Source organism: Rhagoletis zephyria, unplaced genomic scaffold (genome assembly GCF_001687245.7).
Source record: "Rhagoletis zephyria isolate East Lansing unplaced genomic scaffold, Rhagoletis_zephyria_1.1 Rzeph_scaffold_01360, whole genome shotgun sequence".
NCBI lineage: Eukaryota > Metazoa > Arthropoda > Insecta > Diptera > Tephritidae > Rhagoletis > Rhagoletis zephyria.
In genome coordinates, this window is record NW_016158444.1 from 21,093 (window position 1) to 45,998 (window position 24,906).

General features: G+C 35.7%; 1 protein-coding gene across 1 annotated transcript; it reads left to right on the plus strand.

Annotated features, from left to right (window-relative positions):
• The first annotated feature begins 203 nt into the window (after window positions 1–203).
• On the plus strand, window positions 204–17,077 carry LOC108363752 (uncharacterized). Its single transcript, XM_017617221.1, has 3 exons — window positions 204–463; window positions 3,428–3,593; window positions 17,051–17,077. Exons 1-3 carry the CDS (start codon window positions 204–206, stop codon window positions 17,075–17,077), a joined length of 453 nt encoding a protein of 150 aa, XP_017472710.1.
• Window positions 17,078–24,906: the final 7,829 nt, after the last annotated feature.

The window sequence follows — 24,906 nt, forward strand, 5'->3', positions numbered from 1 at the left end:
CAGCTCCAGCCCCACCGCGCTTACCGAATAGTGGAGCAAGCACCAAGTGCAGTGAAACGAACCTTGCCGTAACAGAAGCTGACCAAAAGCATTCAGCTGATCGACGATATGCTTACTTTTCGTTCGTTTCTCCCACAAACAATGCTGATCGTGATAAATCGTTCTCTCCCTCCCCCCAAACACTTTGGCATGCACAGTCACCAATGTCTCTGGTAGACCCAGTTGTTCTAACGCAACAACAAAGCACTAGCTTAGCAACAAGCACAGTAACAACGGTGTGCGCAGCTCTCACAACAACGACTACAACCACGACTTCAGCAATGACAGCGGTTTCACAACGCAGTTCACCCACACCTGCACAAACGGCAATTTCGGCACCAGCCCAAGCCAAGCAACGCAGCTCAGCGCAAGTTGACCTACTTAATCCAACAACCCGTACATTGACTCAAACGGGTATTGATAGGTATATACAAGTCAAACCAAAATTAAGCCAAAATTGCAAACCCGTCAAAAATTTCAAAAACTAAAACCACTGACATTAACCCTCTACTGGGAAATAAGTTTGCGATTCTGGACAATGAATGTGACAAAGAGCCGTATGAAGTTTCTAAAGCCAAACCGCCCCAATTTATTTACGAGAGGAAAACTGTAGTGAGCTCGTGAAAAAAATTAACTCAGCTTATTGGAGACAGTACGGTCCACGTAACGTCAGTTACCAAGGGCAATATTAAAGAGACCAAACTTCAGATTCTAACTGAAGAAAATTACCGGTTGGTAACCAAACACCTTAATGAAGATAAGACAAACTTCTATACGTACCAGCTTAAAAGCAGCAAAGGACTGCAAGTAGTAATAAAAGGTATAGAATAAAATGTACCCATTGGTGATATTGCTCATGCTCTAGAGAAGGCAGGATCTTCTGTTAAAAATGTTGTCAATATTATCAACAGAGCAAAAATCGCTCAGCGTATATTCAAGGTAGAACTTAAGCCAGAAACAAAGCGAATGAATAAAAACGCAGTACACCCAATCGAAACCTACGATACCTTCTACACCGAAGAATAACAGTGGAGGAGCCACACAAGCGAAACGGTCCCGTACAGTGCACAAATTGTCAAGATTTTGGGCACACCATAACATACTGTACCTTGCGCCCAGTGTGTGTTGCCTGTGGCGACCTTCACGCTTCCGCTTCTGGCAAGGCAGTAATTGCGGAGGTAACCACACCGCCAATTATAGGGGATGCCCTTTACACAAAGACTTAAAGTCTCGCATGAATCAGCGCAACACAGCCGTACGCTCTTCCACCACTCCAACTAGCTCTTATACATACCAACACCTCACGCCATCAACCACTACACCAGGAGCCTTTTTTGCCAATGCGCAGCGAGTTCCCAACGTTTCTTTTGCCGACGCATTAAAACTACAAACGCAGAAAAGCACGGCGAAATCAAACTCCAATCAAGAAACATTTGGAGATATTCAAAGGAATAATACTGAGCAAATGCAGCCGAACCCCCCTACTTGTGGCATAGAAGGAATGATATTGAATCTTACTCATTGTATGACTCAATTCATGTCTACTATGCAAAATATGATTCAAGACCTCATAAAGGCTCAAAACCAATTGTTGCAAATTTTAGTGAATAAAAAATTAGTGAATTGAAAATTTGCTTATGGAATGCTAACGGTGTAAACCAGCGTAGATTAGAACTCAGTCAATTTCTCACTGAATACAACATAGATGTTATGCTACTGTCCGAGACACATTTAACAAATAAATATAATTTCTCCATACCTGGATACAAACTCTATGCCACAAATCACCCAGATGGTAAAGCTCATGGAGGCACAGCGGTGCTGATTAGAAATCGCCTAAAGCACAATATTCTAGAGTCAAAAGCAACAGTCTGTCTGCAAGCAACTATCATATGCAACTATCGGCCATTTATTGCCCACCGCGATTTTTAATTTCTGAAAATGATTCTAAAGATTTCTTTGATAGACTGGGGAATAGATTCCTGGCAGGAGGCGACTTCAACGCAAAGCATACATACTGGGGATCAAGCCTTATTAACCCAAAAGGGCGGCAGCTATTTAATACCAATATAAACAGGCACAATAGACTATAGGTCACATCTCCTGGTAAACCTACTTACTGACCCACCGATATAAAGAAGATACCAGATCTAATAGATTTCGCAATTACAAGAAACATACACAGAAATAACATAACAGCAGAAATTTTACCGGAACTATCATCCGATCACTCCCCTATATTAATAAAACTATATGAACAGACCCAAAATATCGAGATTGAGCCTCGTCTAACTTCAAATAACACCAACTGGCTTAAATGTAAAAAGTACATCAGTAGTCACCTCAAATTAAACGCTGCAAAACCTTTACTTCAGCCCCTGGCCTTGCAACACCAAATCAAGTCCAATTACCACCTAGGCATACATCAGTTACAAATACCGAAATAGAAAAACTTGTGGCAGAATGCGGCGCCTAAGAAGACAGTGGCAGAGCCATCGCTCACCAACCTCACAGCTACTGTATAAAGCTGCCAGTATAAAACTGAAACAATCACTCAAACGTGCAGAGGATCGCAACTTGCAAATGTACATTAAGAAGCTTTCCCCGAATTCTACTGAAAGATACTCTCTATGGAAATCGCTAAAATACTTCAAACTACCAGTGGCTATGGAAATGCCAATTAGGAACCAAAGTGGAACCTGGGCTCGTAGTGAGCAGGAGAGAGCCGAGTGTTTTTCACACCATTTACGGAATGTGTTTCAGCCAAACTGTCTCACGAACAACTTCAGGGTGCCAAGGCTAACCAAAAATACAAATTAGCTATACACACCAAGACGAACTCTTTAGAAGTAAAAGCTATAGTAAAGCAGCTTAATCCAAAGAAATCGCCGGGTGCTGATTTTATAACTCCGAAAATGCTAATAGAGCTACCGAATGTTGCACTAGCAATTCTTTCTGACCTTTTCAACGCTATCCTCAAAATCGGTTACTTTCCCAAATCATGGAAAAGGTCGAAGATAATCATGATATCCAAACCTGAAAAAGACGCAACACAGCCGTCCTCATACAGACCAATAAGCTTACTGACCTGTCTTTCCAAAGTATTCGAAAAAGTACTCCTATCAAAGATATCTCCCTTTCTCCATGAACGCAATTTAATACCAGCACACCAATTTGGCTTCCGAGAAAAACATGGTACAATTGAACAAGTTAATCGAATTACAAATGAAATCAGAAGGGCATTTGAGCTCAGAGAGTACTGCTCTACAATTTTTCTCGATGTGGCACAAGCCTTCGACAAAGTGTGGCACGACGGTCCTATATATAAAATTAAAAAATTATTGCCGCCGGAATTCCACAAAATATTTGAATCATACATAACTAACAGAAAATTTGCTGTTAAAGTATCTAATTTCACTTCAGAAGACATGTCGATAACGGCTGGCGGTCCTCAAGGTAGTGTACTCGGGCCTACGCTGTATATCATCTACACTTCAGATATTCCAACTAGCAAGGATATACTCACATCCACCTTCGCTGATGATACCGCCTTAGTAAGTCGTAACAAATGTCCCAACAGAGCTTCAAGAGTACTAGAGGAACATTTACTACGCATAGAAGAATGGCTGGCAAACTGGCGCATAAAAGTCAACGAACAGAACAGTAAACATACAACATTTTCACTCAGACCGCAAGTATGCCCCCAATCAAATTAAATAATGTCCATATTCCACAAGCCAATGAGGTGACATATCTAGGAATACACTTGGGTAGGAGACTAACTTGGCGCAAACACATATCAACCAAAATTACACAAATGAAGCTAAAGTCTAGGGACGTTCCGATACCAGCAAAGTATCGATACCTACTTAAATGAGTTTACTCAAATCGTTATTTCGATACTACTTATATGAGTAAACCGAAAGTATCGATACCTACTTATATCGATAATTTTTCATTCTTGTATATGCAACAACGTGAAAGGGATTTTCCGGCGTTTATCTGTGATATACCTTTTGCGTTATGCATTTTTCACACAAAGTCCGAAAGATCACGACACATAGCGACAAATTTTATATGACACGGCGTAAATAACTAAAAACATGACTTTAAACACTTTTAATTTTTTATTTGTATTATTTTGTTGAACATGAACGAAAAATAAACAGCAATTTGTATTGTATTTGCAATACAGCGAGTGGAAGACCGACCTATCCCGGCAGCCAGTTCGAAAACGTCCTATNCTTCGACAAAGTGTGGCACGACGGTCCTATATATAAAATTAAAAAATTATTGCCGCCGGAATTCCACAAAATATTTGAATCATACATAACTAACAGAAAATTTGCTGNTTCTGAGATACGGCGTTTTCGAACTGACTGCCGAGATAGATCGATCTTCCACTAAGGTGTCGATATATGTATTTCGTCATTAGTAACGATATGTATATTTATTCATTAATTAGAGAACAATTTCAACCTTTGAAAGGTTCCCACAAAACTTTACGGTTTTAAAGCATTCCTGGCACTTTGCTGTGGTATCAGTAATTTTGTAAAAATAAATCCATACTTTAGATTTTAGCGGTGTCATTGCTTAAAGCAATTATTTTTCATAAAAACGACGCTGCCAAGATATGGCACTTGCTCAAATCGATTCGATACAAGTACTTTTCTTTCGATACCAAGTACGAATCGATACAACGATTCGAGTAAAAAAAGTAGTTGGTATCGAAACAAAAGTATCGAGTACGTACTCGTATTTACTTGTATCGGAACATCCCTACTAAAGTCATCTAGCGTGAACTAGCTTATAAACATCAAATCAAAACTGAAACTAGATTATAAAGTACTTGTATATAATACAGTGATTAAGCCTATATGGATGTATGGTATTCAACTGTGGGGTACGACCTGTGCAACCAACAGGATCCAAAGATTCCAATCTAAAACGCTAAGAGCCTTAACGGTAGCACCGTGGTTTGTCCGAAATGAAAATATACATAGAGACCTTGGTATACCGATGGTTAAATCTGTAATCGACAGCAGCAGAGAAAAATACAAAATAAAACTGCGTAACCACCCAAATCCACTGGCAAGTGGCCTGTGCAACACAACAAATATAACACGCCTGCGAAGAAGAGATCTACCAGCCTTTCATTGAGCGACGTTAAACCAACAGGGCTCAACTCCAGGGTTTGAGCTATATTATTGTAAAATTACTCGTAAGATTTTAAAACTTGTTGTTGGGCTTAATATATGTAAAATAAGCAGATCCAACAAATAAATGCAAGTATAATTAAAAAAAATAAAATAAATAAATGAAATAAATTACAATGGCTTTCGCTACCATTTCAAAATCAAAAGTTATCAAAAAAAATTCTATGGGACAGAAATATTATTTTCTAATTTTTATTCCATTTATAAAAGTGTTGTATATTAAAAAGTTTTTTTTTTTAAATTTATTTACTTTCTACTTTTTAGTCTTGTCTGTATAAAATTTTGCAATAGATATTAAAATAATTCAACTTGCAGTGAAAAGAGGACAGAAAACAATGCAAGCAAAATGTTGTTTGCTCACGTTTATGATAAACATACATATGTACATACATTCATATAGCAGCTGCTAATTTGATTTAAAGAAATGGCGTATCATCCATTTCCTCTGTAGCGTATGTAGATAGTGCATATATTAAGCGTAATATTTAACTTCTTCTGGAGGGGCGACATCTACAGTCTTCTAATTGTATCTCTTTGATATGTTGCCGACAACGAGGCTGATATCTAGACTAGGTTGATATCTAGAATTTGCCATAAATAGCTTTGCTACATAATATAATTATAGTATAAATGGTGGTCTGGATACACAACATTGCAAGTGACTGGACACACAACATTTCAGGTTGATAAAAGCGTTGTAATAATAAAAATTAAACTACGTTTCTTTTTGAAATGTTGAATTTTGACAAATTCACTATTTTGACGAGCGAGGCGTACACCAAGTCGATGCAAAAGTTGTATGTAGGCGGGCCTTTATACGCATAGAAAGTACAAAAGTTACCCAAAGTAACCCTTCAAATTTGTAAACACAATGACTTAGATCAAGGCTGTTGAAACTGCGGCCAACGGGAGTGGAGGTAACAACCTAAACCCTATAGCTGTACCGGTGACACGCGTACTCCGTTTACCTGCCGTTGTACTGCAATGTGAATCCCCATCGATTAGGGTAAACAACGAACTAAACATGTCTTTGATTGACTTGCCATCAGTGCCTCATACGTTTCTTAAACATTTTAAATATATAATTTTTTCACTTATAACTTTTTTCTTTCTTAATATAATTTCTTTAAATTTTCATGTGGCGTGGGCCCCCTTGTGGGGCCCTAGGCTAGCGCCTATGTAGCTTATGCTTAAATCTGGCCCTGAAGACGTGGATAATATAAATCGGAGGTTCCCAAACTTTTTTTTTCTCGTAGACCCCTTTCACAAATTTACTGGTGGACCCCCTGCTGATACATTTCTAAATAATTCCAAAACTCTTAAAAAAATGAAATGTGAAAATTAGATCTAACAATGTAAATTTGCATCGCGGGTGCATTCAAACACTAAACTCAGAGTGGCCAAAATAAAAGTAAAATATTTTCTTGTGTTCTATTTATAAAAATTAAGTGATCACACACTTGTAGGTTTTAAAAAATAGAGGTCGTAAATACATCAAAATACTCTATCACTACGAGGAGTTATATTTTTGAAGAGCACTGCCGGAGCTAGCGTTATTTACATTATCTTTACCATAAACTCATCAAATGTTCGGCTCACTCATGACTTTGCACATGGAGTATATGTAAAATAGTCTATTTGTATTAATGGCATCATTTTTATTTTTATCGTTCCGAGTTTTAAAGTGAGGCGAAAAATATTTATCACATTTTTAAAACACAAAACTTAAAACATCAAAACGGCTAAGCTTTTTACGCCAAACTTTTAATTCAGAAACTGACAATAGAGAAAAGAACGAGTTTAAAAAAATCTATGACAAATAACCAAGCAAGCAAGAAGCACAAAAAGTGTTCCACCGTCTCACTTCTTCAAGGCAAGATGGGAAAATGGACTTGTCATTTACGCCTATCACAGTCAAGTGTTTGTGCCACGTGAAGTGACCAGTCAGCAGTCCAGCAAGTTTGCATGCAGTGTCGTCTGCTCAGTGAGAGCAAAAAATTAGATAGACCTTGTGAGATTGAAGGCAACATGAGTTTTGCCCACCTGCATCGCCTCGATGCCTCTCAGTTTTTGATGAGCGAAGTATTCACCCAGTTTATGATGGTGGCTTCAATTGCCGAAGGTGGGAGTGCTAAAACTAGTTGCGGACCGAGGTGTGCCTGGTCTGAGCCAACTCTGGCCAAATGATCAGATGTCTCATAATCAGGTACTCCTGAGTGACCTGGCACCCAGAGTAAAACAACTTCGTTATGTTCACCATCATATTTTAGTCGAGACTTGCATTGCCGAACTAGTTTGGAAATACTTAAATAGAGGGCTGTCCAATGCCTTAAGTGCAGCTTGGTTGTCACTGCAATCACGTAAACTCCTTCCTCTCCACCTATGTTCCACCACGTAGTCCATGGCTTTGAGTATTGCAATAGCCTCAGCCTGGAAGACCGAAGCATATTCCCCTACAGTGTGAAAGTTAAAAGTGAAGGTTATCTCCATTAACTTCGAAAAGACCTCAGATCATGACCGAGAGTCAGTTTTGGAGCCATCAGTGAAGCCATGTGTGAGTCTGGTCTCAGCGATGGAATCAAACCAGCATTCAGTCTCAGTGAACTCAACATTATAGAATCTCTTCAAAAAGATAATGGTGGCGTACTATCCTGTAGCATTGAAGAGACACAAGTGCTTAAATCTCTGCCGCCAGCAATTTTCTCCGCGCCCCACTCATTGTCATACCAGCATCCGGTTCTTTTTAGTATGCAGGTGGCCTTTCAGGCTTCCCCACGTATGAAAACACAAGGTGACGGTAAGTGCAGCAGTGCGTCAAGAGCACTATACACCACTCAAACAAATTAAACCACTTTGGGAATCACTGTTATAAATTAAGCATACCGGGCAGCAAGTGAACACATTCGACGAGCAGATGAGCTATAACCAACATTAAGCTGTGATCTTTTTATTTATATTTATTTATTAGTGATGCCAAAATAAAATATGTTAAAATAATAATTGTGTCAAATGTGATGTAAATGTACTGATGTAAGTGTTATCGTGAAGAATTTTATTCGTTATATGTGTATATGTTAACTAATTGTTTTCATATTGCAATATGTAACATTGTATCCATGATACAATAATTTTTAGAAGGTAGTTTTACTTCTTCTTCTTATCCGCCATGTTAGCTATCTGACAGGAAACGTGTTTCGTATTTTTTGTTGTACCAACGTTTTCAAAAAAAAAATCCAGCTTTTGACGTTGGAGAAATAAAACAAAGAAAAGCCAAACATATAAGCAGAGAAATTTTCGAATATTTTGTAATAATTTTCTTCATAAAAAATTAACTGCTGCTTTCGTGGATATTGCAACACACGGAATAGATGTAAGGACACAGCTATAAGAGCCACCGCACACCACAGACTTTATCGGCCGCCTATTTAAATGATAGGGCTCGCTTGAAATATGTACATGAAGATGTATGGAGGTGCGCACATTACACCAGCTTAATCGCTCTGACCAATAAGTTGTGGTGCAATAGAAAGACTAGCGAGCACATCTAACTTGGCCGATAAAGTCCGTGGTGTGCGATGGATCTAATCCATTATAAACAAGAAATATTGCTGTTATATTTTCATTTTTATAATTTTTATTCATGTGATGGCAAAAATGTATGTACAAAATACGTATATTTATATTAAAAATTAAGTGATCAGTTATGACACATATAAATCTTTACATGTTCTGTTAAAAAATATCTAAAATAACAAGCGATAATCCCCAAGTTCTATATCGTAGCAGTGGCCACATTGCGTGTTTGTCACAGACACGTTTTATGTCAAAAATTTTGAAGTGAAACTACCTTCTAAAAATTAATGGCTGCATTTCTTTATTCATTCTGAACGTTTGGAATAAACTTTTTTGTTTATTTATTCTTTAGAACGTTCCTGATGATATCTTGACGTATATTTCAAACGCATTCTGTTTATTCCGGCTGTGAAATGGGATTATCCGGAATGTATAAAGAAACGCAGCCATTGTATCATGATTGTATCCATGATAAAAATATAGTAAGGTAGAACCGCTGAGAGTTACTTTTAAAATTCTTGACGTTTCCAAACATTTTAATTTTTAAATTTACTCACAAACTCACACACACATTTTCATTTTCAACCTCAAACAACAACAATTTCTAACAATTTCAATTTTTTATTTTCAATTTTATATGATTTTGAAATGCTCCCGACAAATTGAGAGAACGGNATGTAGTAGATACAATACTGGTTGTGTCTTTTATGTTTTATCCCAAATAAATAAAAGACGAATCCCTGAAGAAAGCGAAAAACAACGCCGAAAAGCGTAGGAGGAAAAAGGGTGCACGAATTATGTTTACAACGTATCACCCATGAATGTTCTAATTTTCATTAATTATTATTATACCAACCTCTAACCACACATCCACAGTGGCCGCCCAATAGCTATAATCCTCCACGCTTACATCCTAACAATAAAATATCAATATTTTAACACACTCACTTCAATATAGCAAATAGAACATAAATAATCTGTTTGAGTATGACCCAAGGAAACAACGATGTTGCAACACATGCCGTGAATGGGTAACATCCACTTCCCCTAAAGTTATGTATCACATGGGTCTCAAAGTAACTTGATTTCAAGTTTCCTGAATCACATGTGGTTAAATAGCGACCGAAAAATTTATATTCCACATCAAAAACCCCAATACTAGTCGGGATTTTTGTACTTATTGTTTGAACTAAATAACATTGTGAAATCATCAGCCGACATGCAAGAGTTTAACGACTTTTAAAACACATATGTCCTATAAAATTTTATTATTCAAAAAATTTATTAAGAATGATCGAAATTAATATAGAATTTAAACATTTTTAAGATAAGATTCTAATTATGTTTAAAATATAATTGCTAATGCAACCGTTTCGTATATAATCCCAAAGTTATGATATAAAATCACCAATCTACCAATAAACTTAAATTGACCAAAATTTACAATTGGGCAACTATCAAAAATCTGCTCTTTACTGCCGGTTTCAGGAAAGCAACTTAAGTGAAAAATGCTTTTTTTTGTCAGTTTCCACAGTAAATTCAATTAAAAAAATTAGGTATGTGCCGGATGGATTATACATTCCGGATAATCCCATTTCACAGCCGGAATAAACAGAATGCTTTTGAGATATACGTCAACATATCATCAGGAACGTTCTTAAGAATCAATAAACAAAAAAGTCTATTCCAAACGTTCAGAATGAATAAAGAAATTCAGCCATTATGTTTTTTGTTTGAAGTATCCAATACATAATTAAGAATACAAAATTCCTCCCCTGAAATCTAAGTTATAAAATAACACTGTATTAAAAAAATAACTTTTCCATCTGCAACACTGATTTATCGATTATTTTTGGTAGATAAAAGAGAGACGTCAAAGACAAAAGGTACAACAATGAACGGCGCTAAGCAAAAACGTGTGGTTGACGTATTTTTATAAAAAATGCCATGAAAATCTAATGCTTATGGATGCTTACATATCGCCCCGGTTCCCGTATCGTCCCGTAATGCTTCTTTGTTGCAATATAATGTGACCCAAGTTTCAAAACTCGTTTTTTTCTAACTTCAATAAAGCCAAAAACTGGGTTATTGATGAGTTAATTCGAAAATATAAATCAGTTAGAGTGGAGAAACCAGTTAAATCATATGAAAAGGCCGAACTCTAGTGAACGCTTCTATTGAAGAGCGCTCTTGCCAGGATATTTGGCAATGCTTTGCGGAAATCGACAACGGCTTTAATGCGGATTCCAGTTTTTGAAGCGATGTGGTTAGCCAAACTATGGGTAGTCAGGCAGCGGTCATACAAGAGAAAAGGCAGCGATTTTGAAATTGAGAAATATGTATTTACAGCTATCCCTTATACTAGACAGAAAGATCCTTTCATTTGGTGAAAGCATGGTCGCAATGAATTTCCAAATTTGTTAACACTGGCAATGAAGTACATATCTCTGCGTATCTCTACGTATAAAATATAAAAATATATTTAAATAGCGGCAAATCAGCTGCACTTGATAGTAGTTGGTTGAATAAGGAAAATGAATTAGCAACAAGAGTTTACGGGATGTACATAGCTCAGTGGTTAACGCTTCTGACTTTGAACATCGAATTCGCAGGTTCGATCCCTGCTGAAGTCTAGAAAAAAGAAGTCTGATGAGGAGATGTGGTGATCTCCGAAATAGTGCTATAACTTCTACCGCTTAGACTTTGTTGCTTTTTCAATTTTTCCTAATAAACAATCGTGGTACAAAGCTCAATAAAAATATTAAAAATAAAATGTTAACAAGCCACAATAACATTGACAAATACATAGTTTAGGAAGAGCCTGCCTGAAACTCAAAAAAAAGAAAAATAAGCAAATGGATGTATAGAATTGACAACAACAACCACGCTGTCGAGTTTAAATAGCGGCAAATCAGCTGCACTTGATAGTAGTTGGTTGAATAAGGAAAATGAATTAGCAACAAGAGTTTACGGGATGTACATACACTGAACCAAAAATCCATCTCTGGATCAAAGAAAAACTTTCCTTACTTTAAGGTCGAAAATTGTTCCGAATGAGTAAAAAATTCTCCCGAATGAGTAATTTTTCTTTGAAATGTGTAAAAACGTACACGAAAATATGGAACCGGGGATGTAATCTATCATTTTGAAGAAATGTTGGGCATGAAAAGAGGATAAAACTTCTTTAGTGCTAATTCGTCCCCTTTTTTCTTCATTTTGATTGCTAATTTTCTTCAATTAGGAGAAGTTTTTTTTTAGTGTAACTCAGTGGTTAACGCTTCTGATTTTGAACATCGAATTGGCAGGTTCGATCCCTGCTGAAGTCTAGACAAAAGAAGTCTGATGAAGAGATGTGGTGATCTCCGAAATAGCTGCTATAACTTCTACCGCTTAGCCTTTGTTACTTTTTCAATTTTTCCTAATAAACAATCCTGGTACAAAGCTCAATAAAAATATTACAAATAAATAAATAAAATAAAAATAAACCTTTTAATATACAACGCTTTTATAAATGGACCAAAAAGTAGAAAATAATATTTCTCAGTCCCACAGAATTTGTTTTGATAACTTTTGATTTTGAAATTTTAGCAAAGTCGTTATAAACAATTAATGACATTGAAAACGAAAAACGTGGAGCGCATGCAGTACAAAGCATTCGATTTCATTGACAATAGTCAAACTACATAACATTCTACAGCGAAAGTACAAATTTGAGATCGATTTTAAGCGGTCGTTATTCATATGCCCACATNATTTGATTTATTTTCTACTTTTTAGTCTTGTCTGTACAAAATTTTGAAATAGATACTAAAATAATTCAACTTGCAGTGTAAAAAGAACAGAAGACTATGCAAGTAAAATGTTGTATGCTCACATTTAGTATATGCCTACATATGTACATACATACATATAGCAGCAAATAATTTCATTTAAAGAAATGGCGTGTTCTCCATTTCCGCTCTAGCGTATGTAGTGCATATTTTTAACTTCTTCTGGCGAGGCCACATCTAGAGTTTTTCTAATTGTATGTNTTGTCGTCCATTTCCGCTGTTACGTATATAAATAGTGCATATATTTAGGCGCAATATTTAACTTCTTCTGGCGGCGCGACATCTAGAGTCTTATAATTGTATCTCCTTGATATGATGCCTAAAAAGAGGTTGATATCTAGAATTTTCCATAAATAGCTTTGCTACATTTATAGTAGGTGCATTCTTTTGCAACCGAGCTACAAAAGAACACTCGCTTAAATGACGAAATACACGCAAAGCAACAACACAAACTCGGCTATTTATCCGAGCTCAGCCAGGTCGGTTAAAAAATACGCGACCTGAAGGCTAGTGTTGGCCAGTGAAGAAACTGCTCTTTTGTGAATTGTTAATGGGAAAGTGGAGAGGGAAATTTTTGCTTCCTTTTATACGTGACCTATATTTTAAAAGAGTATATATTTTACGCAAATTGGTTTTTGTATCTAAATCCCGTTAAACTAATCACATTTTCTTGNCCAGTGAAGAAACTGCTCTTTTGTGAATTGTTAATGGGAAAGTGGAGAGGGAAATTTTTGCTTCCTTTTATACGTGACCTATATTTTAAAAGAGTATATATTTTACGCAAATTGGTTTTTGTATCTAAATCCCGTTAAACTAATCACATTTTCTTGCCAGCTACCAACAGGGTTGCTTAAGTAGCTAAAAGGAAATTTTACCCGAGTTGAGCGTTCTTTTGTCGCTCGCTTACAAAAAAATGCAACTAGTATAAATGATAGTCTGGACATACAACATAACACATACCTAAAATTTCTACAGCGAAAGTACAAGTTTGGGATCGATTTTAAGCGGTCGTTATTAATATACCCACATACATACATATATTCCTCTTCAATTTCAAATCAGGCCTATTACAATTTTAGTCCATATATAAAAGCGTGGTACATTAAAAAGTTTTTTTTTATTTATTTTATACTTTTTAGTCTTGTCTGTACAAAATTTTGTAATAGATAATAAAATAATTCAACTTGCAGTGAAAAGAGTATAGAAGACTATGGAAGCAAAATGTTGTTTGCTCACATTTAGTATATGCTTACATATGTACATACATACATATAGCATCAATTAATTTCATTTAAAGAAATGGCGTGTCGTCCATTTCCGTTGTAGTGCATATTTTTAACTTCTTCTGGCGAGTCGACATCTATCTCTAGACTTTTTCTAATTGTATGTCTGTAGACATGGGTAACACTGCGCTGCGCGGCGCAATTGCATCAACACTGTAGCCGGAGTTGCCGCGCCAACACAATTATATGAAAAGCGCCAGCGCCATTAACACCAAGAAGCACGTGAGACACATACATGGGCGTAGCCAGGTAGGGGCAGGGGGGTACTCCAGCCGCCCCCCCTAACTTTCAAATTTTCCTTATATATATATAAAATAGTACCCTGAAATGCCCCCCCCCCCCTAAATTTCATTATGGCTACGCCGATGGACACATATTAAATCTTTGAAAAATTAGACGCATCTTTTCTTAGATTTTGAGTGGTGAGAACGCCAGAAACTTATGTATCTTGGCAAATTTAAAGCTTTTACTCAAGAATGATGAGAATATCGTGGCATTTCGTGCATTCCTAGCAACTAAATTCGGTTGGCGGTACAAGCGTTGCTCAGCGCCGAAAATTAAAGAAATAATAGGTATGACACCACGATGAGTACTGTGATGACACTCATATGGCGCCGTGTTGAAATTAGTACCTACTAAAGAACTGCAAATATACCAGTAGAAATACTCTTCACATGTGTACATGAGTAAATGGAACATATATTTTAGAGTACTTAAAAAGATAGGAACAAAAAAAGGGAACATCATAAATTTGAGGAACTGAGCAATGTTACCCAACAGAGCTCTGCTACATAAAACACTGTTCCGCTTTTCCAGAGTACTTGAGTATGTTGATTGCATTCAGTAGTATTTGAAAACTTCATAGGAAGTATAAGAATACTTATGAAGTTTTTTCTTTTAAATGTTAGCATTTAACATAATGTTAAGAAAAGACATACATTTTCTGTTTATTCCAATATATACTTAAAATATTGTTTTACATTTCTGGCCGGACGCTTCAATGTTTGCAAAAAAGTTCGAATCTTTCATACATATACATACATGGTTTATGTACATATGTACATATTATGTAATTTTTTTTTAATAACGAAAAATGTGTGCCCATTTTCCCGCGACCTGTCTTTATGACCAGTTTTTATTTTCAAATTGATATTTTCATTTCCCAATACCAGGCGCTCATACATGTGAAGTAACAAGTTTTCTATTTCTAAGCAGAAAATTTTTTGTACAAATTTTTAAATTTCCAAAATTCTACTTTGTGAATTTCCAAAGGCTTCTACCAACGAATTAAAAACTTCTACAAACAAATGTATGCATAGGGAAAGCTTGCTACTNCGCGAATTTTTAAAGGCTTCTACAAACGAATTAAAATCTTCTACAAACAAATGTATGCGTATGGAAAGCTTCCCACTAGAACTTGAAGGGAGATCTCCCCACACTGAGGGAAAAAAATTTTAGAATTAAAAAAAACGTGCTAAATTAAAAAAAAATTCGCATATGAAAGAGCACCAACCCAACTCGTTTTAAATTTCAGTATGAACGTTATAAAATATGTCGTTGCGAAGTGCACAGATGCTTTTTCGTTATACGAAATTAAAATTAAGAAGAAAAAAATTTAATTTTATGTTCCGTCTGATGGTAATTGAACCCGGACGCTCTTGGTAGCAACCAATTGTATCAAGCGTCATTGCACACTCAGCTACAGCCACATATGTAAATGTGTTTTCAAATGTTGAGTTTGAATCAAGTTCACAGCGCGCGATTAGTGCATGATGTCGTACCATGTATGTACATTAGGGTTATGATTTTTTTTAGATTTAAATGCCTGTGGTGGCAAACGATGAACTATTGTATAAATTTGCAAAAAATAACAACAATTTTGATAAATTATAAAAAAACTACCGCGCATATCGGAATTTATTATCAGTTTCTAAGTGGAGAAAATTAATATTCAAACATGTTTTTCTTCTCAAATGTCTTATGGTTTTATTAAAGTAAAATAGATTCGTGGATTTAGTGCTGATACGCATCGTTTTTAAATCAAAACTTGGTAGGCAAAAAGGAATTTCGGTCCAATTTTTATAATAGGTATGGGACTTTGCCATGCAACAGCGTTGTAAATGAAATGATAGTGTGCGCGGGAGGTATTTTCACGAACCAACAAAAATATCGCCAAAAAAGTAATATATGGACAAAAGTTCATTAAATGCAAGCACAGGCAAATCAAAATTTAAAAAAAGTGTAAAAAAAATCATAACCCTAATGTACATATGTATGTATGTATGTGTTGTCACCGCTTCGCATGCTTTGTATACATATGCTTTCTTAATTACATATGAAAAAGCATCCGAGCGTATATGATTCGAATATTTCCATTATACGTAGTGTATGTATAATGAAAAAATCCATTTTGTTAAGACTTTTCACTTGATTTAAAAACGAACATTTTTAAACGGTAATCAAATAAAATTTGTTTATTCTTACAACACGTTTTTTTTCTCAGTGTATGTGAGGAATAAAAGAGTACTCCCCTTAACCTGATTTGTGAGCAATAAGAGAGATTTTTAGGTTTTGTACTCCTTTATTACTCGTTTGAGAGTCCAATAGAAAATCTCCTAAGCTAGCGACGAAATAATGCTCCCTGAGGCATGATTTGGGAGCGGTAAACGAGATTTGTCGGTTTTGTACTCCTGTATTGCTCGCTTAGGAGCGTAATGAGAGATCTCCTAAGCGAGCAATTAAAGAATGCTCCTTGAGGCATGATTTGGGAGCAATAAATGAGATTTGTCAGTTTTGTACTCCGTTATTACTCGCTTAGAAGCAAAAAGTGATGTCTCCTAAGCGAGAAATCGAAGAGTATTCTTTTTGATTGATAGGAGAGCAATACGCACCTCGTTTAAAAGAAATTTTGTGTTTTCGGCAAAATTTATCATAGACAAAAAAAAACAACAGAAAATATTTCTTATAGAAGCATAAGGAGGACACAAAAATTTAATTTGGATAGCACACAGATTTTAATGAAAGTCCGTTAGTATGTACTTCAACTTTTGTTTAAACATATTAAGTATTATATTACATACTTATAAATATACTGTTAAATACTTTTCAGATTGCGCAAATTAGTGTCAGCATTTAAGTATGACACCCGGGTTTAAACATCGCGTGGGTGACAAAGATGTCAGATGAGAAAAGTCAACTTAACAATTTCCCCGCTTGGTGGACTCCTGAACAGGCAAGCATCCTTGACACCAGGAAATCATATACGAGTACATATGTGCATATAGGTGCATATATTTCAAAGCTTATCTTACCGTTATTATTATTATGTTTTACTTTCATATAGTTTATCTGCAATATAATTCTAAAATTAAGCAATTATGTAAGATGTATCATTTATGTTTTATCTGATCTCATATTTATATCTATTAAGATCTTGTAATATTGCACAAATGCACGTGATTAAAAAGTTAAATAAAAAAAATTTGTAATAGCAAAATCTGTTTGGCTAATGTAAAATGTTCGTTATCATTGCTCTCTTATTACTCCTACAGGAGGCTTCCGGGATGCCTCTAATGGGAGCACTCCCTTATTGCTCGTTCGGGAGGAATATGGGACGTTTTTCTATATGCACTCCCTTGTTGTCTTTTTGGGAGGTTTCTGGGAGGTTACTATGGAGTACTCCCGTATTGCTCCTTTGGGAGGTTTGTGGGATGATATTTTTGTGTGTGCTCCTCGATTGATCGTTTAGGAGGTAAAAGGGATTACTCGCCCTCCTAGGACATACAATGTTAAAGGGAGTATACAAAATTACATGCTTATACACAGAAGCATAGGGAGCAATGGGGAGTATTCGTATACTCCCAAGGGAGTACTCACGGAGCAATCGTACGATGTTCCCAAGTTCTACTGGGTTGCTACTTCATATGTATGTGCGCCTGGTATTGGGAAATGAAAGTATCGTATTGTACAAATAAAAATTGGTTCTTTGTAGAAAATGAGTCCACTTTCTTTATAAAAATATGCTGTTGGCTAAATATTCGGAGTGCCCTACGTTGTCTCTCCATGTTTGCTATTTAACATAAGAGTCAGCTCTAACATTAACATTATATAGCATTAAAGGGAAACTTCCAAAAATACTCAAAAAATACTTGTGAATGAACATCTTTTTTGTGGAAGTTTAACAGCATGGTACTGCTGATTTATGTTCCTCTTTTTTTCGGAACATAATCTGCCTTATCCCGAGCTTCGCCTGAAAAAAAATTCACCCGAAAATTTGTCATACGCCCATAGTAAAACCATGGAAACCAAAAGTGAAAAGTGAACCGGTTCGGGGAAAATGAAACTCATGATAAGGCTGAATTTGTTTGAGTACTTTTTTATGTATACAGCGCTCATTATCTTCACTTCTCTTCCTTCCATGCCCTCTTTGTTATAGTATGAGTAGTATACATATTTGAAAAAAACTTCACAGTGAAGCAAACTGAATTCCGATGTGACCTTTAGTACCTACACTGCCCTATTGCGCTAAGTTAGTGTGCTGACATCACAGGTGTCGCCGGCGTTATTGAGCTAGCGCCATAAAAATTGCGCTATTACCCATGGCTATATGTCTGTGATATGATACCTACGACGAGGTTGATATCTAGACTAGGTTTGCCATAAATACCTTTGCTATATTTAGGTCTGGACATATAACATTGCAAGTTGATAAAAGCGTTGTAAAATAGATGTAGGTTGTTGCCCGATAATTCGAAAATGCTTCTTATCATAATGCAATATATAAAAAAACATTTAACTTTAATTACTAATTAGATACAGTATATTTTGATTAGTCGCCCATACTTCTTTGCACGAAAAACTTGCGTGCTTAACCGAAAAAGCACTTAAGCGAATTTTGATGTAATGTGGAACGATTTTCCGTCATCCTTTGTCAAATTTGGTTTGGAGACAAACCGGTTTCGGCGTTGTGCCATCTTCAGTGTCATTTTTCGTTCTCAACCCTGTCGGAAATACCAACAACAAAAATGAGAATAAGCGCATTTTCTTTACTACTTCAATGAGGAAGGTATCCGAATCTCTATGAAACCAAATAATCGAGGAACGTTTCTCTAACTTATAGCGTTTTCTTTTCTCAAAAAAAGTTCTGCCCTTTTATATGGGAACTCTTGCTTTGCGTTGCCCTGAAACCTGATAAAATGTTGCGTTCTTTATATGAGAATGAAACAGAAAATATACTACTCCATCACAATTTATTTATAGAACTTAATAGAGCTGAATTATTCACTTCGCCTGTAAGTCTTTAACAATTTTAAAGCAAAACACTTATTTGTGATGGGGAAAATAATTGCATTTTTACAAGATTAAATTAAAAATCAACCATGCAACTCTCACCATCACGTTTAATTGACGGCAGAAAAGGCAGCACTTTCGCCGGATCAGAGCGCAACCTGCTGAGAAAAGAACACGACGCCTTGTGAAAGGGCTGAGAAAAGAACATGAAAATGTGACAGCGCTAACACAAGGCAGAATAAGTGCAGCCTTTTTTCGAGAAAAGAAAACGCTATTAATTCTGCCTTCATAGAACTGTAAAAGTTCTCCCAATGTTTTTCATTACCGCTATTCGTATTTGGAATTCTATTCCTCCTGCCGGCAAATCCGAAATAAAAAAAGCAACTTTAAAACTTTGAATGAACAATTTATAAATTTAAGTTTTTATCTAGTCCATAATTTTTAGTTTACTGAGATCTAAAATAATTGTTTGTTTTTTTCCTGTATTAATATTAATATGATTTCTAAATTAAATCTTTTATTATCGAAATCCGGAAATGCGGCCGGATTTCAACCACCGGCCGGATAGTCGGATAAAATAAAAACAGCCGGATTCCCGATATTTACCGGATACCTGTCACATCCCTAAAAAAATCATTTTTCACTTAAATTGCTTTCGTGAAACTGGCAATTAATCAAATAGTTTTTTAAATGAAACTACCTTCTTTTTTGTATGTGCTATCTAAAAATCTATGTAAGAAAAAAGAAAAAAGGCGTTTTCATAATATGTAATTGTAAACCTAATGCTACTCATAAGTTTTATAACTTTTGTATTAGGATTACCATATGAAATAAATCAAATAGATACCAAATTGCATCCAGGAACTAAAAAAAGCAAAAGTATACTGAACATTGTGTTAACAATTTTTTTTTCGTGAAAATTGTCAAAAAGTTATTAAAAATATAAGTGCACACGAACTCTGTTCATGCACATGAACATATGCGCATATCCTACACATACCCTAATGCACAAGGTCGATTACTGAATGTAGATGTGTTTTTTATAACACAAACGTCAATAAGCGCATCTGCCACTACTGAACTTAGCCTTCATCTTCATTTAATCTTCAGTAAGTACATATTTGCACTATTTTGTTTTAACATACATATGTATGCGTAGATTCACAGGTACTTCTATGAGACTCATTTTTTGAAACTTTTTTATCTACATATTGCTGCTCCGCTTAAGCTTAATATGTATGCAGTATAAGTAATATAAATTGTTTCGCACTTTGTCCTAAATTACCTTTGGTTTTGATTAACAGGTATTTTTTTATAATTATGGTTTTCGGGACTGTTTTAGTATACATATAGAAAAATCAATAATTTGTTTTCCGAATCACTAAAATGGACTTAGTTAAATCCCAGTTACCTCAAAAATATTCCTCCAAAACAATTGAATATACTATTTTTTAATTAAAATTATGTCACTTGCATATGCCGTATGTCACAAACTTCGTTTACATAAATTTTGAGGGCTTGTCCGCACACACAAAACCAACCCCTACTAAAATATTCATCCATATGTACATATGTATGTACACGCACACATACATAATTTTTACGTATGAACAATGTTAAACGATACCTTACTGACTAAAAACGTGGTATTACCTTATTGGTAAAAGAAAGACATTAAAATAATTTTCATGTTATATGTATATGTTTCCGGGGTTTTGCTATTGAGTAATCCGGTTGTTATGCTTACGTTTACTATTATCGGTTATTTGGGGTGAAGTGAGTCATCTGAATCCACACATGAGCTTAAAATTTCTGATACCGAAATTTATATAGTGATTCCTCTGCTTCTTGATGGGCGCGGTAACCGCCTTATCAAATTTGGCTGAGTCCATCAAAGCATGCCAATTGGAAATGCCAAGTGAAGTCAAATGCTTTTCCACCTGGTGTTTCCATCGCACAGGAGGCATTTCTCTTCTTCTGCTACTAGCATCGCGACCCGCATTGTATACTTTCAGAGCTGGAGCGTTTCTGCCCACCACATGGTCACACCAGCAGAGCCGCTGTAATTTTCTTCTTCTTTTTGGCGCTGTAATTTAATCGTTTGTAAAACTCATACAGCCCATCGCTCCATCGGCAACGCGTCTTCCGCAGAATCTGTTACTCGAAAATTGAGGTGTTTTCATTGTCCATGCTTCTGCGTCATATACATCCATTGGCATTACTTAAAATCTTTAAGTCCAAAGAATTTTTTAAGTATATATATATATAGTAGGCCTTATTTTTATCACGCTTTACCGCCCTATTCCCACACCACTGACAAAACTCAGCGGCTGACTATTGCCTTTACTACTGCGCCTAATACTATGCCGCAAATTTATTTTAAGCTGTCGTATGACAATTGTCAGTTTTATTGTTATGACCTACTGAGTAAGTGACAACGGTGAAACAATGTTTATATTGTGTTTTAGGCGCAGTAATTGTGACAATAGTCATATGATGAATTTTGTCAGTGTTGTGGGAATAGGGCGGTTAATCAACGTACTTTCTTGTTTGTCCAGACACCTTTGCTATACTAAAAGTTTCTATAAAACTTAGTCTAGACATCAACCTCGTCGGTAGATATCATATCAAAGAACATACAATTAGCAACACTAGAAGTAGTTGTCTCCTCGCTGGAAGTCGTTAAATATTCAACAACCGCATTGTTATTACTACGCCTAAAAATATGCATTATGCTTTAGCGGATCCGCACGATATGCCATTGCGTTAAATTAAAGGTGCAATCCCGTATTCCACGGACTAACAGGCTAACCTAATATTCGCGGCTTGCGTTTTGGTACGCACGCCGTAGCATTCTTTTTATTGCATCACCCGAAATTGACTTGCGTGCGTTTCCATTTGATTTCATTGAGCGAAATGTCAAATCAAAATGTCACGCAGAACAAAAATTGGAAATTGAGTTAGCTTCATACGCACGCCGTTCAATTTCGGTTGGTCCCATACAAGTTGTATTTACATGAGAAATTTTTGACAGTAAAGTGGCGGCTTGCGTGAATATTACGTTAGCCTGTAAAGCTAATAAAACTGTCAGAAAATAAAAGTTCGCTCAGAGCGAGAGAGTAGCATTGAAAAGTACGCGATAGCTTTCTAGTAAAAAATGGTAACTTCTGTCAACTTCAACATAACCTCCAAATTTCGGTTGTAAATTTTTGCTTATATTGTATATAAACACACTCAGCTCACACAAGTAAATAATCAAAAAATACTTTGAAATTCATTAGAATCCACTTACACGAGTATTTAAATACACTGCACTTTTTTTTGTTTACAATTTGGTTGCCAAACACACTACAGCTGATCGTTTGTACCATTTACCAGAATTTACTAGCAAAAAATGCTCGGATTAAAACTGGTAACTTCTGATAGAGAGAGAACCGTATTTATTCTCTTTTTTGTCCTCTCAACAGAGAACTGATTACGAGATCGATTTCCTGTAAAATCTCACTGATTCTGGCTATCTCTGACTAGTCCGGACTCCTACGGGATCGCAACTTAAACTAGTAATAATCCCCGAAAATCGGGGTGCTCCGTGCTGTAAAAAATCTGCTTATTTCTTTATTCTAAAAACCACATGCATTGCTTTTGGTGGTTAACTTCAACTTGGTACTTGGGCAAGATCGCACTCTACTCACACGTCATGCGTTAAGCAATCCTTTTGCTAGGGTCGACCTTGAGACTTATTTATTTCAAAAATAGCGTTTAAAAGCAACAGCAGTCTGTAAAGTAAACATTTTTAGTTTAAATTGAAACGACTATAAAACGGAATCCTCCTCACATATATGCCAAGAATAGTAGCGCTGTGATTCCATATGGAATACTAATCCCTTTCGATGTAATGCGTTTTACCTATGGTCTTATTTTCACCTGTGAGATCTCTGCCAAGCGTGCGCAATATTCTTCTATGAATCTTCTAAAAATCCTTATACGGAAACTTAAGAGCACAGATGAGCGTTTTCAATTATATGAAGGCCAAGAATCCTCGCTTCCCCACAGGATGAAAAGTTTCCGCGTAAATTGGTTAAATGAGTCGTGTGATCTCATGAATATCGTTCAAATGAAGCCATTGATATACCTACCGTGTTCCTTCTTGGACAGATGTGGTCGAATCTTTCCTTGTCAATTCGCCACTTTTACAATTCGTATTATATGTATATCAGAAAATTAATAAGATGAAATGAAATTATGGTTTGATTTTTAACCAAACCTATGTATGTAATCGCCTAATGGTTTGCCGAACAGTAAACATATGTTTACACATCCAATTTCGTGAGTACCTGGTACCTTTATTAAGAAGCTTCACTTCTATCATGTATACGGTGTTACACACGCACTTTTTTAAAGGCATTTTTCCCCTTCAAGCTTTATGCAAATCATATTGTTTTATGGCTATCATTGAAATTTTGTTTTCAGTAATTTCAATTAAAATAAAGTTCATTTAAGAAAACCATGTAAACCCACACTTAAAATTTGGTAGAAATCTAAAAAAAAAAATCAACTAATTTTCATTCAAATTTAAAATTTATTTACTCAGAAGTGTTAAAATTTTTTTTGAGTATGAAGCTTTATAGCCGATTCAATTTTAGTGTGATAATGTGCAAGTTTCAAGAGCCTTAAAATTACCTTTGATTCGTTTTGTCGCATTTGCTACCATATAACGAATAAACACAATTTATTTTTATATGGAAGAAAATCGCAACAACGGAAATTTTTAGCCACTTGGAACTTGCACATTATTGCAATAAAATTGAAAGGGCTTGAAATCTATATACTCAAAAAATTCTTAGAAAATAATTTTGACATTTGGATGAACATTTTTAGATTTTATTTAGTTTTCTACAAAGTTTTAAATTTGGGTTTATATGGACTTCTTCTGAGAATGAACTTTATTTTAATGAAAATTCTTAAAAATTAATAAATAAACTTAAGTGGAAAACAATATCACTTTGAAATGAGGTGCTCTTGATATGACTGCATGTACATTAGAGTGGTCCAAAAACAGTAAAGTCGGAATTGTAATGCTCTCACCCCCTAGGATTTATCTATATAAAAAAAGCATCGGGTGATACATACAATGATAGCCATTTCCGTTTTCCGGACTAAACTCAAAAACCACTCAATAGAGCCCAGTCAAATTGTCGGAGGTCCTATTATAGGCTACTAGAAAACACGCTGGTGGCGCTGGAGTAGACTTACTTATAAAAGTCGTATTTATTAACAGATTTCGTTCAAATTCGCAGCGTGACTACCTGTATTATGAAAAATTCCTTTGCTAAAAATGGACCCGCTGGAGTTTAGGTATTTAGAAAATCCGTATTTTTTATAAAATCTGATTGGAATTCATAATTCGTATTCATTTCATCACAAGCAAAGGATTTGCAGAAAAGGGACCCAACGGATGACGCTGTACCCGAACAATATAGAAACGCCCACGGGGTTTATTTATCTTAGACGAATTTACTTTTCAGATGGCTAAATCATGGATGCGATTAAGTATGCAAATAAAGAGCGTAACACTGTGTAAGCATGATCTTGCATCTACCTCCGATTGACGAAGTTGCTCGAGGCGGTCGTTATTACAGCAGCAAGACTCAAATAAACCAATTCATAAATATTAAC